Consider the following 15,883-nt stretch of genomic DNA (forward strand, 5'->3'; position numbering starts at 1 on the left):
CAAAAAGGAACACCCACAGAGCCATAGGTAGGGGAGTCATACCACTATATTCTCTCTGGCGGCACTATACTCTCACTGGGGGCTGGATCCACACTGTCCGCAAACCGCCATCCACACTTGCCAGCCCAGCCGCCATCTTCTTGCTAGCCCCATTCTTTCTCTCTTCTCTCCTCTCCGTAGCCACAGCAGTTATATTGTGGCCAATGGCTCACTGGTTACAGCTGACGGCCAACTAGCCACAGCTGATGGCCATGCAATCACAGTTGGCCATTTACTACCTGAGCCAGCACCTGTCTATGTGAGGCCGAGAGCCTGGAAACTACTCTCTGGGGCTCCGCCCCCACACTCCACCCCTACAGGCTCTCGCCTCACAATCTACGCGACAAGCGTCTTCCGCGAGGGGACCTGTGCGAGGAGCCTGGGGGTGAATGCAATATCCTGGACACAGCCAGGCTCTCTGGGCACAGCCAGGGTTTCTCAGGGCACCACCAGTGCTTCTGGGCACGGCCAGACTTCCTGGACTTCTTAGGGTACCACCTGTCTTCCCGGACACAGCCAGGGTTTCTCAGGGCACCACCAGTACTCCTGGGCACTGCCAGACTTCCTGGACTTCTTAGGGTACCACCTGTCTTCCCGGACACAGCCAGGGTTTCTCAGGGCACCACCAGTACTCCTGGGCACTGCCAGACTTCCTGGACTTCTTAGGGTACCACCTGTCTTCCCGGACACAGCCAGGGTTTCTCAGGGCACCACCAGTACTCCTGGGCACTGCCAGACTTCCTGGACTTCTTAGGGTACCACCTGTCTTCCCGGACACAGCCAGGGTTTCTCAGGGCACCACCAGTACTCCTGGGCACAGCCAGACTTCCTGGACTTCTTAGGGTACCACCTGTCTTCCCGGACACAGCCAGGGTTTCTCAGGGCACCACCAGTACTCCTGGGCACTGCCAGACTTCCTGGACTTCTTAGGGTACCACTAGTTTCCCCGGGCACAGCTAGGATTTCTCAGGGCACTGCCACTTTCTCTGGGAACAGCCACACTTCCTGGACACAGCCAGGGCTTCTCAGGGCACCACCACTCTCTGTGGGCACAGCCACACTTCCTGGACACAGCCAGGGCTTCTCAGGGCACCACCACTCTCTGTGGGCACAGCCACACTTCCTGGACACAGCCAGGGCTCTCAGGGCACTGCCACTCTCTCTGGGAACAGCCCGACTTCCTGGGCACAGCCAGGGTACCTTCAGGGCTCTACTACTCTCTCTGGGAACAGCCCGACTTCCTGGGCACAGCCAGGGTATCTTCAGGGCTCAGCCAGACCTCTCAGCGCACTGCCACTCTCTCTGTGCCTCTCAGGGTACCCTGCTGGAACAACAGCGACTCACAATCAAGGTGCTTACATATTCTCAATGGCGGCCAGTCAAGAGACAAAAGCAAATATCCCCCAGTTCCACTAACAACAGTTCCCAAACAAACAGTCAAGCGGTCCATTAAATTAGGGATGGAAGGCAATTCCCCATAGTCCATAGTCATTCACCAGGGCTGTCCTGGGGGTGAGGGATGACCTTGACCTCACCCTCATCTCCCACGGAGGACTCAGCAAGCGTTACCTCCTGGGACTATAAGTCCTGCATCCGGGCTGCCTGAGCAGGAACTTCCCCGGCCCACAGGGCTGCAACGACCTTCGCTTTCTCCGGCCTGTGCTGGTTGGGGAACTGTCCACATCTTTCCACCTCTCCGCGGGGCTCCATCTCTGCAGCAGCTGCATGGCTTTTCCTGTGCTGGTGAGAGAACCGTCCACATCTTTCCACCCCTCCACGGGGGTCCAGCTCTCCGGCAGCTGCTCCTCCTGGTCTTCCTCAGACTGAGTGTTCATACACACAAACTGCTCCACCGTCCTTTGGAGAGCTTTGGCCGGCACCATATCCTGCCGACTACGCCATGTGTCGTGCGGGGGACCCTGCTCGCTGCGCCATTTGTCATGCGGGGGACGGCCTGCGGGGTCTCTGCTCCCACTCCCCATACAAGAACGCAGGATATGGCCAGGCCAAAAAGGAACACCCACAGAGCCATAGGTAGGGGAGTCATACCACTATATTCTCTCTGGCGGCACTATACTCTCACTGGGGGCTGGATCCACACTGTCCGCAAACCGCCATCCACACTTGCCAGCCCAGCCGCCATCTTCTTGCTAGCCCCCATGCTTTCTCTTCTCCTTCTCTTTCTCTTCTCTTCCTTCTCTCCGTAGCCACAGCAGTTATATTGTGGCCAATGGCTCACTGGTTACAGCTGACGGCCAACTAGCCACAGCTGATGGCCATGCAATCACAGTTGGCCATTTACTACCTGAGCCAGCACCTGTCTATGTGAGGCCGAGAGCCTGGAAACTACTCTCTGGGGCTCCGCCCCCACAAGGTACCTCGGGAACATTGGGCCACAGGACTGAGAGACAGAAGCGAGCAAAAAGACTAAGGGATGTGAACATTTCAGCTCAAGATTCAGTAACACCTGAGAGCAGCACCCGAGAGAGCGAGGGCCAAGTGAGCAGAGAAATTCAAGATTAAGAAAGAACGATGGAAGAAACGGTCCCCTCGAGCTGCAGCAAGACATACGGTTACAGATCGAACGTGCCCTGAAAAGTGCATGGCAGGGCTAATGACGGAAACACAGCCGCACCTGGCGAAACTCAGAATGACAACAGAAAGAGAAAAACCCTGAAAGCTCACAGTGGAAAAAGCAGATTCCAGACAAGGGAATTAGAGTCACACTCGATCAGCCTCTGAAGCCAGAAGAGGGTGGAGCAAGGTCTGCAAAGTTCTGAAGGAAGAGGTTTTGAACCGAGTTCTACACCGAGCTGAACCATCCACAGCAATGAAGGCAAAACCGAGACTTCTCCCAGACGCGGCGGAAGGCAGCTGGCTCACTCCCCAGCCCACATGCACACGAGTCCAGGCTGCATGCACACACGTGACTCCAGGCTGCGTGCACACACATGTTCAGGGGACCCTGCTTATAATCAAACCGAGGCCAAGGAGAAGGCAGTGTCGAGGGGGACAGGGTTGCCGAGTCAATGCAGAGCAGCAATAAGACGCGAAGGCAGGTCAGAAAGTGTACATGGAACTTGGTGCCAGCGGGTTCTCCTCTGAGGGACATGTTTTCGAGAGTTGGGATCAGACTTCCTGGTCACCAGGCCCAATCACACTTCATGGTTCCTCAGGGAATAATATTTACATAATCCTAACATCGTAAACCCTATGTATTCATTTCCAACTGGTAGACTCAGTCTGTGGACCAAGCTCAGATGAACGGTGGTTGGTTGCTCTGCCAGAACATAGACAGTCTCCACCTGGCGGTGGAGCCGCAGGGCAGGAGGCCTCACCCGCTGTGCTGGCCTGAGTCGTCCAAGGGAGAAACTGCCATGGATGCCTTTGCTCATTGGTTCAGCTCTTTGTCCTGCACCCACTGAGGGCCACAGCACTGGGGTCACAGCCATAGTCAAGAGCCAGTTGGTTACTCACCCAATGGGAGGGTCAGACAAGAAACCCACAGCAGAGGAGAGAGACACCAGGGAAGCCAAGAACTTTGAGGCCGATGGGTGGAGAGTCTGGAGGGGGGGCAGGGGGGCCTGTAGGGATGGGTTTTAAAGCCAGAATGAGTGGCAAGAAGGAGCCAGCAGGGGGACTGACTTCCGGCCCAGGCAACAGCCAGCACAGGGCCAGGCTGGAGGGCCTGAGAGCCAGTGAGGCTGGGTGGGGGGAGTCATGGAGGGCTGCAAGGTGAGTTCAAGAGAGCCCAGGGCCAGGTCGTGTGTGCTCTGGAGGCCACAGCAGAGTCTGCACTTGACCCTAGGTGCTGTGTGTGTGTTGAGAGGTTTTAAGTCAGGGAGAGCGCTCCAATGAGCTCCCTCTGGCTATTGGCAGTGTTGGGGGAGGGGCGCAAGTGGTCTGTGTTTTAAGTCATGGGCTCAGTGGGAGCATCACTGAGAAGGAATACACTGGGAGGTAGGGTGCAGCAGACAGAGGACAAGTGTGGGCGAGCGAAGCCCGGCGTTTCAGAGCAGGAGCCGGCAGACGTTGTATAGAGTCGATAAGAAAGCGGCAGAAGTGTATTATTTAAAAGTATAAAGAGAATGCAGAACCGAAAGCAAAAACAGAAGAGCCATTGGCTCAGGGGAGAGGGTCTGGGTGGAGGATGGGAGCGGAGCAAGCTTTGCTCTTCATTTTAGTTTCCGTGAGATTTGCATATGCATCATATATAACCATGTGCATATGTAACTTTCTAAATTACACTGGGGGTGGGACAGGACGAGACTAGAAAGAAGTGGTGGGCCCTCCTTCCAAAGCAGCCACCAGCTTAATGCTCGAGGAGGAGACGGGGGTCCTAGTGGTTGCAGAGCCCAGGAGCACAACAGGATGGTCAGGGAGGTGGCCTGCAGGCTGAGCCTGAGCCTGGAGGGTGAGGTGGAGCCAGTCCTGGGGGCTGGGGGGTGACAAGTCAGGGGAAAGGAACAGAGGGAACAGCAAGTACAAAACACAGACGGAGGACAGGACCAGGGATGTGTGAGGCCGCTGGAGGAAGCAAGACTGAGGCCGTGGAGGAAGTGGGTGGGCAGATGAGGAAGGTGGGAGAGGTCTCACTGAGGCCCCCCGGCTGGAACTTGTCCCTGGGCCGAGGGCGATTTGATGGCCATAAGTCTGGCGTTACTTGTGGAGTTCAGAATAACAAACATCACAACAGCCCACACCTGTGGACTCACTCTGTGCCACACCCCATGCTGAGTATTGAACGTGAAATATTTTATTTACTTCTCAGGACAAACCTGCATCCTTTTGCCCATTTTAGAGGTGAGAAGACTAAAGCCCAACAAAGTGAATTAGCTCACCCGGAGTTGGAGAGCTGGTAAATGGCAGAGCTGGGATTTGAACGCAGGCAGCCCAATTGGCTGCTCTCCATCCGTCTATCTTGCATGGGGGATGGGGCCATCCCCTGAGGTTGCCTGCACCGAGACCCGCTGTCCAGCGACTGCACGGGCAGGTGAAGGCAGAGACAAAACCCTGCTCCTACAAGGAGGCTTGAGTCCTGGACGGGCCACGTCCAGGGGCTCCCCTGGAGTTTGCAATTCAGTCAAACTATAAATGCATTAAAAAACCATGAGAACTCAGAAGCCTCCTGGCTGCAGAAGCAGAGCCTCCCAAAGCCAGGCAGAATTGAGCCTGCTGGCTCCCCAGGGCTGCCTGCGGTTCTTTGAGGAAATACTCAGCTCTGAATGTTCACTGAGGCAAACAAAGCACCAGCTCCCCGGGAAATAGGGAGCCCTCTAGTAGGATGTCCCACCAACACCTGCAGCCCCTGTGCCCCAGGCCAGGGGGGCTTCTCCACCTCAAAGGGCAGGAAACCAACCATTTGCCAGATCTGCATATAAACACCATGGAGGCTGAGGCTTGGAGTGGAAATAGCACTGGACAGGGTCCAAGGCCTGCATCTGTGCCCTGTCTGCCTTTGCTGTGTGACCCTTGGCAAGTCAGTCTGTCTCTCTGAGCCTCAGTCTCCTCAACTGTGAAATGGGGATAACAGAAGCTCAGCACTGTCGAGCCGGGCATATCCGCGGGCTTGGGCAGCTGATGCACTCAGGTGCCTCAGGAACACATTGGACTGTCCCCTGGCCTCACGGTTTCACTTCGGTTTCTAATGATCCCAATACCTTGATCCTACCCCAGGTCTTGTCACGTGTTATTCCGGTCCTGGGATGCTGTCCCCAGCTTCCCCTGGCCACTCCAGCAAGTCTCAGCTCACACATCACTTCCTCAGGGATGGTGTCTCTTGCCTTCCCATCTATACTGTCAGACGGCTCTCCTTTCCTGCGGGGCCAGGTCTGCCAACCCCACCTGGCTAGAGTGTAACACCTACGAATAGTGGTCACTGTGCTCTGAGCCTCCGCGGGGCTCCAGGCCCTTCTCTTGCCTTCTCTCTCTCTGTCATCTATCCCATTAACCGCATCGTGTGAGCCCCCTGCACCTCATTTTACAGACGAGGCCACTGGAAGCTCAGAGAGCTTGAGTCACTTGTCTGCAGTCACACAGGGGCTGAGTGCTGGAACCGGGATGTAAGCTCGACTTGGTCAGAAAGCCTGAGCTCGCTCCCCTGCATCTTGCTGGGGGGGCCGTAAACAGACTGAGGACTGAACTGGCATCTTCGCAGTGGATCCCTGAGTCCCATGGGGCAGGTCCTGGAAAGGCGTGAGTCTGAACAGTGCAGAGGGTTTCCACTTTCGCATAGATGACCACCATGCTCTTCTCAGGAAGAGGCAAGCATTCATGAGGAGGCACAATGAGCCTTAACTGTCCTCTAGTCTTTTATCACTATGATCCACTCTCTCTGCAGACCGCCAGGGATGCTAATTGGCAGGCGGGTGTCGGAACTTGCGGGGAGCTGCTCATCCCTTTAAGTCACTGATCTCGGAGATCACACAGCTGGGGAGTGGCATTTGGAGCCCAGCGTGGCTCTGAGACACAGATCTCAAAGTACTGGCTGCAAGACAAGGGCCCAGGGCGGCGGCGCCCTGACAGAGGCGGGAACGGGGTGTCTAACCTCCACTCTCCTAGCCAGTAAGGCCGGGGGCTCAACTTCACGGTTAGTTGTGCAGGACTGGAGGACAGCATGGATATTAACCCCAACAATGGCACTTAGGGGTACAGTGCAGGCTGGGATGCCTCCAGGCAGCAGATTTCATGGTTATTAGCAACAGCATAATGTAACCCAGGAGCAGCTCCTGATCCACGTGGCCCAGTCTCTGCAGAGTCACATTCTGCCCAAATCTGTTTCTTCTTCCACCTTTGTAGCTCCTGTCTCTCCTTCACCTGGCTCCCAGCTCACTAGTTTCGTACTTACTGCCTCAGCCAGACGGTTTTATAGCTTTCTCTCCACTCTCCCCCTGATCAGAATTCCCAACAGCTCAGGAGCTGACCCAGTAGACGGGTTCTCGCCCCCTTTTCTCCTGCTCTGGCCCTATCTCTCCCATTTTCCCCGTTCTATGTCAGAATTCCAGGAACCGCTGGCCCCACAGGACTCGCTCTCCCGAAGGGTTTGAAAGAGGGCGCAGGGCATTGGAGAACATCAGCATTCTCTTTAGCTGGGAGGGGAGGCGGGACGTGTCCCCACGTCACTGTAGCACTGCTGTGTCATGGTAACAATGCTCACGGCTGCAGAAGGGCTTCTTGTCCCACTCCATCAGCCACTGTCCCTACCCTCAAGGAGCCCCATCTCATGGCAGAGAAAGACACCCTCCATGGGGACCCTTGCACTCGTGCGTTCCTAAAGGTCCAGTGGGGAAGAGGAAGGAGGTCAGGATGGCTCCCTGGAAGAGGTGATGTTTGCATCGGGAAGAGATATCTACCATGAGGAGAGGAGCCTTCAAAACAAAGGAACAGTAAGAATCAAGGCGTGGGACCCGCTGAGCGCAGGGTACAAGCGCAGAGGCTGGTGGCGGCAGAGGGATAGCGGCAGGACAAAGACATGCAAGTGGCACTTGGCAATAGACACGCAGTGGGGAGGAGGGAACGTGTTCACGGCAGAGGGAACACCACGTGCAAGGACCTTGGAGTGGCAAAGAGCCTGGGGTCCCTGGGGAACCGGCGCCAGCCCCAGCCCCAGCCCTGCCGCCCCCGCTGACATGCTCATGGAAATGAGCAGTGCTGGCTGCCTCTGTGTCAGAGGTGTCGTTGCCATCCTGTTTGTATAGCTGAGGACATAAGTGGCTTGGCCAGGGCTGCTGTGGTCAGGGGGCTGATGGGGGTCCATGCCTGGGTTGGCCTGTGTCCAAGGCCCACAGGACCTCATGCCTCTGGGCCACCTCCAATCCCCCAAGCACCTCGAGTATCCTGTCTGTCTTTTCGGCACACGGCACGGGCTGAGCCAGCTCTGGGCCATGTGGTGACCTCGGTGGATATGGATGGACAGCCCTTTGTCCGAGGTGTGCTCCCGGCCTGCAGAGCACATGTGGGTCCCACTCAGCCCTGCCCCCAGCTGCCTGATGGGCAAGGCTCTTCCTCCCTCTGGGCCTCATCTGCAGAGTGGGGATGGTCAAGTGACACCCTCTGGGAGGAAGCGCCCCGCTGGGGTGTGACCAGCAGTCACCACCCCGGGTGAAAGAATCCCTGGTGTCCAGGGCCCCGGCCGGTCACTCTGCTCTCATGCCTCTCTGTGCAGAGGTTCAAGTTCCAGCTGTGCTACACATTGCAGGCGGCTTTGAACTTGTTCCCTAGTCCTTGGAGCCCAGTGTCCCACTTAGCAAAGGACATCAGTGCCCCCATGCAGGGCTGTAGAGGGAAGGACAAGAGGTGTGCTCGCACAGGACTGGAGTTAGGAGGGCTTGGTAAACGTGGCTCCTTCCTGCTGTCACCAGCATTACCACCCCCCGGGGGTGACAACAGGGGAGGGCTCGGGCTGGGCCATTGCTGTGGATGTGCCAAGGCCTCAGGGACCCGGATGTACAGGTTCCCGGCATTAAGTGTCTCCCACTGCCAAGTCAATGGGCTTAGCGTGAGTGATGCCCGACCTGGGTCTCTGTAGAGAGGGCAGCAGGAGAAAGAATCAATTAACTCCATTCGGTGTCTTTTGTTGTATAGTTTTGAGAAAGAGAAAGAGAAAATAACCGACTCATCTGCTTTTTAAATGAAGCACAGAAAACAGTAATACATTTAAATTGGTGCAGAGGACACTTCAGCTTCAGGGCCACTCAAGGCTGAGAGAGAGAAGGAGGGAGACGGGGGCCTGGAGAGAAAAGACAGATGTCGGAAGAGATGGGGACAGATCCACGCAGGGAGAGAGGGCTGAGAGGGGCAGGCCCAGAGGGGCCCCTGGGCCTCTGAGGAGACTGGGGAGTCCCCAGGCAGGGTGGGGGTGGCCCCACCAGGCTGGCAGCTCCTGGCGGCTTTGCTGTTGCTGGTGTTGCCCAGCGGGTGCCCCCCTCTTCCCAGGGCAGGCCTCAGGGAACGCTGTTGGAAGGAAGAAGGCGACCTGAGACCCCCACCCTCCTCTCCTCAGCTGTGCAGCCAGGATTCGGGATTGGTGTGAAGTCTACCTGCCTCCAGGTCCAACGGGGCTCCTTGAGGAGATGAGCCCTATGGGGGCTGTCAAGCTGTGTCCCCCACAGTGAGCGGAGGAGCTCTTGGAGGTCCTCTGTGGGGACCCAGCAGCAGAAGAGGCCAGGCTGGCCCCTTCCCCAGGTCCCCTCCCATCTCCTCCAAACAGAGTAGCCCCAGGAGATTTCATTTGAAAACCCACCGAAAGAAAGCTCAGAGCGACATGGCCACAGTCCCCCCCTCCAGGTTGCCACTGATACACACCACGACCCCTCAGAACTGGACGAGGTCCTTTCAGAGACGTGCCTGGGAAACAGCCAGCATTTTCTGGAAAGCACTGTGCCACATGCATCGAGCTGATTACCTCATTCCATCCTCACAATGACTCAGTGAGATCCTCGTTTACAGGTTGAAAACCTGAGGCACAGAGCAGTGAGGTGACTCGCCAAGGTCTCGTGCGGACAAGTGGCAGGGCTGGCGTTTGAACCCAGGCCGTCGGGCCCCAGAGCCCCCACCGTACGGCCCTGTGCACATAGTAGGCTCTCAGCGATGACACTTGCTGAAGCAGACAAGGACGATAACTGACAAAAAGGAAACTGGTTCTCACCATCGAATGGGGGGGATGACAGATAATGAAAGCTTTTTCCTAAACTGGATTTCATATTGTTCCTACTGTATGTTCGATCACTTCTTTTTTAAAACATGGAGTCAGCTCTTTCCTTTCTGAGCTGGATGTGACATAAAGTGGCCTGGGACCCACGTAGGCCAGTAGTGGAAGGCAGGTCCTGGTTAGTGTGGATCCACATGTCCCCTGACTGTTCCGTGTGCTGTACCCTCTGGAGACTTCACTCTGGGCTCTTTACTCCTGCAGGGAGAGTAGGTAGGCCTTTCTCTACAGGTGACATCTGTGTCTCTGGGTCCCTGTTTCCCTCCAGACTCTGCCATAGGTGTGAGGTGACCAACTTCTCTCCCACATCCCCCTCCCTGGTATTTCCCTCTGGGACCCTTCATTGCCCCCTCCTCCTGTGTGCACAGGACTGGCACCTCTCCCTGCATTTTCCCACCATCTTCTCCCTCATTCCTCCCAACCCTCCTGGAGGATTGGCCCAAGCAGGGGTCATCCGCCCATTTTACAGATGGATAAATGGAGGCTGCTAAGGGATGTGCCCAAGGGCACACAGCCACAACACACTGGAGCCTGTTCTTAAATCCATGCCTTTCTGTCTCCTGGTCCACCCTGCCTGGAAAGGGTATGATTGGAGCCTGAAGAGACACCCTGAACAAATGCCTCTTATGTAGGATTTGTTTCCTTAAAAGTCCCCTCTGCCCAGGATCCTGAAACCTCAGGAGATAGGGGAGTATTGAATTTAGAAAAAAAAAAAACCCTCTCCACGTCAGTGTTCTGAGCTGCTGGTATTTAAATACCTTCTAGCTTAAGGGCATTTGGGCTGTGTATTCTTTATTTTGTAGATTAATGTGAACAGCAGCATTGGTGAGTGACCTTTAAGCGCTGGCCTCCTCTTCACCCTGCAGACTGGGTAATTCTGCAGAGCCTCCCAGTCCCCAGGCTCTGCCACCAGGAATGATTAAAGAGCAGGACAATTATAATTCAAATAATGAGATCAGAGGTCCCCAGTTACTACTTAATGTAGAGCTGCTGCCAGAGGGGCCTAGAGGAGCTCCCGGGGAGAACTCAGATGCCGGGGAATGGCCTTTGGAAGGCCCTGGGGCTGCAGCGTCCAGGCCCAGAGAGCATGGGCAGTTTGTTCAGCAAGTGGCAGCAGGGCCAGTCTGACTGACTACGTCTCCTGCTTTCCTGCCCCCCGGCCTGTGAAGCCTGCCGTTCCCTCCTCGGCCTGCTCAAGTCCTTTATGGGGCCACCTTCCTTGTGCTTGTGTTCAGGTCACCCTTACTTTACTTAATAAAGACCCCAAAGCTCCAGAGCAGTGATGCTGGCAGTTCGGAGACGCCAAAGAGAAGCAGCGAAGTGCTTCCTTCAGGTGACAAGGTGAGAACACTGCAGTGAGATACCTTGAGAGAGAGACCACATTCTCATGACTTTTGTTACAGTACATTGTTCTATTTGTTCTATTTTAGTTATTGTTGCTAATCTCTTACTGTGCCTCATTTATAAATTAAACTATCGTAGGTACCTATGTATAGGAAAAACGTAGTATATACAGGGTTTGGTGCTATCCGAGGTTTCAGGCATCCACTGGGGTCTTGGATCATGTGCCCTGTGGATAAGGGGTCTACTGTACTTCAAATATGCAACACCCTTCTGTATATAAGTACTGTATATATACGTATACATATATGGATAGCTGCCGCATTTTGCTGAATAGCTGCCGCATTTTGCCGAGTTGTGCCTTTTTACAGAATTTGATTCTTTACAATAGAGATGAATGGTTAGATATATAACAGTGTTTGTCAAGCACCCAGTCCCAGCCTTGCATTCGGTCAATGCTTGATAAGTGGGGTCACTGTTCCTGCAGTGGGAACGCAGCTTGGTTCCCAGGCCTTTTTATGATGCTTGAGTGACTGTGCGTAGCTCCCGAGACGGCCACCACTTCCGTACTCCCCTTTCACCTCGTCACTCCCGGCCTTCCCAGGCAGCCACAGAGGCTGCGCAGGTCAGAGGCAGCTCTTGGGGACAGGCCTGCTTCAGAGGTATTTGGGGGAGAGGCTGAGTGTCCACATGCATACATATAACAGGAGCCGCATTAGCCAGAACAGAGAAGATGCTCCCAGATGCAGGACGGTGTTACAATAACTTAGTGCCTCACACCTTCGCTCAGCCCCACCCTCCCTGCTGGAAAGTGACCAGAGTGCCCTGACCCAGAACCATCAGCCCTCGGGACGATGTGGGGCCTCACCAGGCGATGGCTGGTGGTATGTGGGGTATCACCAGGCTGCTTCTGTGGGCAGTGGAGTCAGGAGCAAACTTGAGTGGGAATTTCAGCCCCGACAGTGACCAAGCCCATGTGCAGCCTGGAGGCTGTAAAAGCTGGGAAGGTGGGGTGGGTTACCAGGCAGGTTAGAAGCAGTGGCCCCTCAGCAGGGCTCTGGGGAATGCATGGGAGACGGCTGAAGGGCATCAGCTCCTGGGGGGTGAATCTGAGAGCTGTGAGGGCGGAGCGGGTGGCGGGTAGCTGGTGGGACGCCTGGCACACAGGGGTGGTAGGTAGTATTTGCAGGAAGGACGTGCTCCAAGACCCAGCATCGGCCACCGGCACTTCTCCACTGCCCACGGTGGGCCTTCTCATGGGCTGCCTGCCTTCCTCCAGCCACATTCCTGGACCAGACACCCTGGCCGCCCGTGCACTCCAGCTGAGCCAGCAGGGCTGCAGGACGTGGCATGGCAGAAGCCAGCTCACACTCAGGCCACCCCAAATCATCCCAATTAATCTCACTCCCTGCCATGCATCCAGGAAAGACTCAGTGTTGGCAGGGGGCGGGGTGGACTGGCCTTTGTGCAGATCCCCTCAATCCTCCCCCAAGCACCTGTCCTCCTGATGCATGACGGGGGAAGGGTGGAGGCAGCTGGCAGACCCCCCTCCACCCAGCCCGTCTCACCACCTGCCTCCTCCTGGGCACAGGAGGACATCACATTAGCACTAATCACCTTGCCTTTAGGTTAATATCCTGCCCAGGGATGAGGCACAGAAACCCATTTGGCAGAAAGTCAGATCAGACAACCCCTCAGAGCACCAGGGACAAAGGTGCAGAGCTCCCAGGACGGGTCCCCTCATTTCAACTTGGTTCCATCAGGCCCAGGTCCAGGCCCTAAGCAGCCCCCACCAAAATGGTTTCCTTCTGCAAACCTTGAAGTATGATACACGTTACCTGGAGAACTGCCAGAGGAACTGTGTCTCCCATGGCTTTCTCCCCATCTTCCTAGACAACCTTCCCCAGACCGAGCCCCAGAAGGCCAGCTGTCCCTTCCATCAGGAGCAGGACCCCAGGCCCACCCGCCCTGGAACAGGATGGGGAGGCATTTCTCCCCCGAAGGCACCAAGCTCCTTGCAACCCAGTGTTGTCTGCCTGCAAAACTTTTCCACCTGGTTCTGCAAACCCATTAACCTGCAGCTGGCTTCTAATTAAGCCGATGGGACTAACATTTTGGCTGCGGCCTAGAGGATTCAGAGCTGGAAAGGGCAGGCTGCCCCCCCCCCCCCAGGCTGGAGCATGGCACAATGAGGGCAGCAGCATCAAGGCCCCCTCCAGAGGAGAGCTGATGGCCATATGAGGGCTCCCTGGAGCTGAGAGTGACACCAGCGCATCCCCACACTCCAGAGCCCCCTCCCACACCCAGACCCATGGTCTCACCTCCAGGGGAGCAGACCCTTTGGGGCACGAGGACACGCCCCCTTACCTGTGCTGAGGCTTGTCACTGTCCTGCACGTGGAGGGTAACTCCAGGTGTCCCAGGTGCTGGCCACTGACCCCTTCCTCAGGAACAGCCCCCGCCTCACTCTGTGCAGCACCGCATGTCCCAGGTTGGGGCATATGTGGTGTGGATGGCAGTGCGTGCGTACGTGCGCATGTGGGGGTGGGCTGCCTCCGGGAGCCGAGGGTCAGATATTCTTGGCTGCCACCTGCCACCAGCCCTTCCCAGGGGCCAGCTGCCCGAGAGGGGGGTGCTCCGTCCGGGACAGGCCAGCGTCATCCGCCAGAGCGTCAGGCGGCAGCTTCTGCTCATCAGGATCCTGTCCGCTGCCTCCAGGCTGAGGCGAGTGGTTTATTTTTAGAGCCCGGCCCTTCCCCAGACGCCAGGATCCCAGCTGAGATTTTCAGCCTCTCAAACTAGCCCCTTCCTAGCAATGTCCTGAAAGAGAGATGGAGGCACTTACAGGATCGGGTCCTCAGTGTTCTCACCTGAGAATGAGGGGCGAGACCAGGGTCTCCAAGACCCGCTGGCGAGGACGACCCTGACTCGGCAGCCATGCCTGGGATTCAGCTGGGGCCAGCGTTTCCCTGCTTAGGGTGCCTCAGTTTCCTCATCTGGAAGATGAAAAAGGGCAGCAGGCCCACTTGTCCAGAGCAGGGCTGGGATCGGAGAATGGGCTGGAACGAGGAATAGCCGTAACTGTCCACTATGTGCTTCTCCGCAGCTGGACTGTGGTCACAGGAGGGCAGGGACCCTGTGTGTCTTGTTCATCATTGTAACCTCCAGTGTCTACTCCATAATAGGTGCACATAGTAGGTGCTCAATAAATATTTACTAAGTAAGGGAACAAATGCCATCCCCTGACGTCCACTATTAGTCTCTGAGTCACCTGCAAGTCCCTGGACGTGCATCCCGTGACATGTGGAACCTGAGGTCCAGAGAGGTGAGAGGCCAGAGGTGACAGCATCAGGGCTCCCTGAAGTAGCGTGTGTCAGTTCTTTCCTTCTCACTGCCCCAGCCACCTGCTCCTCAGACAGCCCTCCCTGGAATGTCCGTTCCCCTTTCCTGGTTTCAGAGCTGGCCGTGTCCCCACCACTGTCCCCATACTCCCTCCGCTCATATGCTAGGCACCGGGCACTCTGTCCACATCATCGCCTTGCAGACCAGGCCACCGACAGGCTGTTGGGACGCAGCCGCGGGACCTCCCTGTCTTCTGAAGCTCTCTGGTGTCCAAGGGGAGGACTCGGTCGGTCCTGACCGCACGTCTCTCCACTCATTGGGGCCTCGCTCTCCCTGCCGTCAAGCTGGCATGAGGCTTGCTGTGATGATGACGGGCAAGGTGCCAGGCGCACAGTAGGCGATCAGGGTTTGCTCATCAGCTCTGCTCTGACTCAGCTCATAGGGAAAGAGGTTTGCTCATCTCTGTGTGTGTGTTTGCTAAACGCGCTTTGGCCAACAGAGCAACTCAGCCTCAGCGGGCTCTGGCGTCCGTGCCGGGTGTGGGCCAGGCTGCCCCTCACGGAACAGGTACATCCCCTTACAGACACAAATTCCCACGTGTCCTGCCCAGTGCCCTCCTTAAGGAGCTATCCCCTGTGCCTAGGACACCCGACCTTCCTTCTGCAGCCCCTCAGATACAAGGCACCTCCTTTGTGTCTGAGGGACTGGCTGCCCGGTCTCTGGGGCCCCTCCCGCCCCTGTACTCCTTTCCTGGGAACAAGAGGCAGGTCACCTGGATGCTGTGATACAGCTGCAGCCACTGCAGTGTCCCCCTCAGGGAGACCGATGTAAGCCCACCCCGGGGGGCCTGCTCAGGCCCAGGGCTGCTCGGAAGCCGTGTGGGAGTGGGGACTGGGTCTCATCTCCCACTCCTTAACCAGGACCATCCACCCACAGGGGAGCTGACTGGGCCCAGCCATTGGTCCCTTCTAGGACCTGTGCTGCACAAATGCTGGTGAGGTCATGTGTGTCCTCACTGCACTCGGGAACAACAGCTCCCCTCCCTGCCATGTCCCGCCACCACCTGCCCCCTCCTCCACCATCTCACCCCTCCCCCGCCATGCCCCTTCCAAGTGGGGCTCCCTGGCTCTCTCGGAGCCTCGGATTGCTCAGGGCACCTGTCCAGGAGAATCTGTGCTCTCCGTCCCTGACGTACCTCACCCCTGTCTTTTTCATCCGCTTAGGAACTCCCCACGGCAGGACCATGGTGTAAGCAGGGCCCCGAGGACCCTCAGTTCCCATTCGTTGGTCAAATGAACGAATCAGTGAACTGGGCCCGTCCACGTGATGTCACACTGTGCAGTCATTTTGAACTGGTTTCTGAATGATATTTACGATCCTGGCCCAATGTTCACAACCTCAGGCTAAGTGACTAGACTACCACCTGTAACTATAGAAAGATTTCGACTTTGCTGCA

The 15,883-nt window shown here is 56.5% G+C and overlaps 1 protein-coding gene across 1 annotated transcript in view; it reads right to left on the reverse strand.

The window, feature by feature from the left end:
- SHISAL1 (shisa like 1) overlaps positions 1 to 13,734 on the reverse strand; it is a 130,052-nt gene extending 116,318 nt beyond the window's left edge. Inside the window, exon 1 of the mRNA XM_019739262.2 lies at positions 13,454 to 13,734. Within this exon, the coding sequence (XP_019594821.2) occupies positions 13,454 to 13,586 (133 nt within the window). The 5' untranslated portion in view covers positions 13,587 to 13,734. The remainder of the gene's footprint in view (positions 1 to 13,453) is intronic.
- Between the last annotated feature and the right edge of the window lie 2,149 nt (positions 13,735 to 15,883).

The sequence above is a fragment of the Rhinolophus sinicus genome, linkage group LG02, assembly GCF_036562045.2.
Source record: "Rhinolophus sinicus isolate RSC01 linkage group LG02, ASM3656204v1, whole genome shotgun sequence".
NCBI lineage: Eukaryota > Metazoa > Chordata > Mammalia > Chiroptera > Rhinolophidae > Rhinolophus > Rhinolophus sinicus.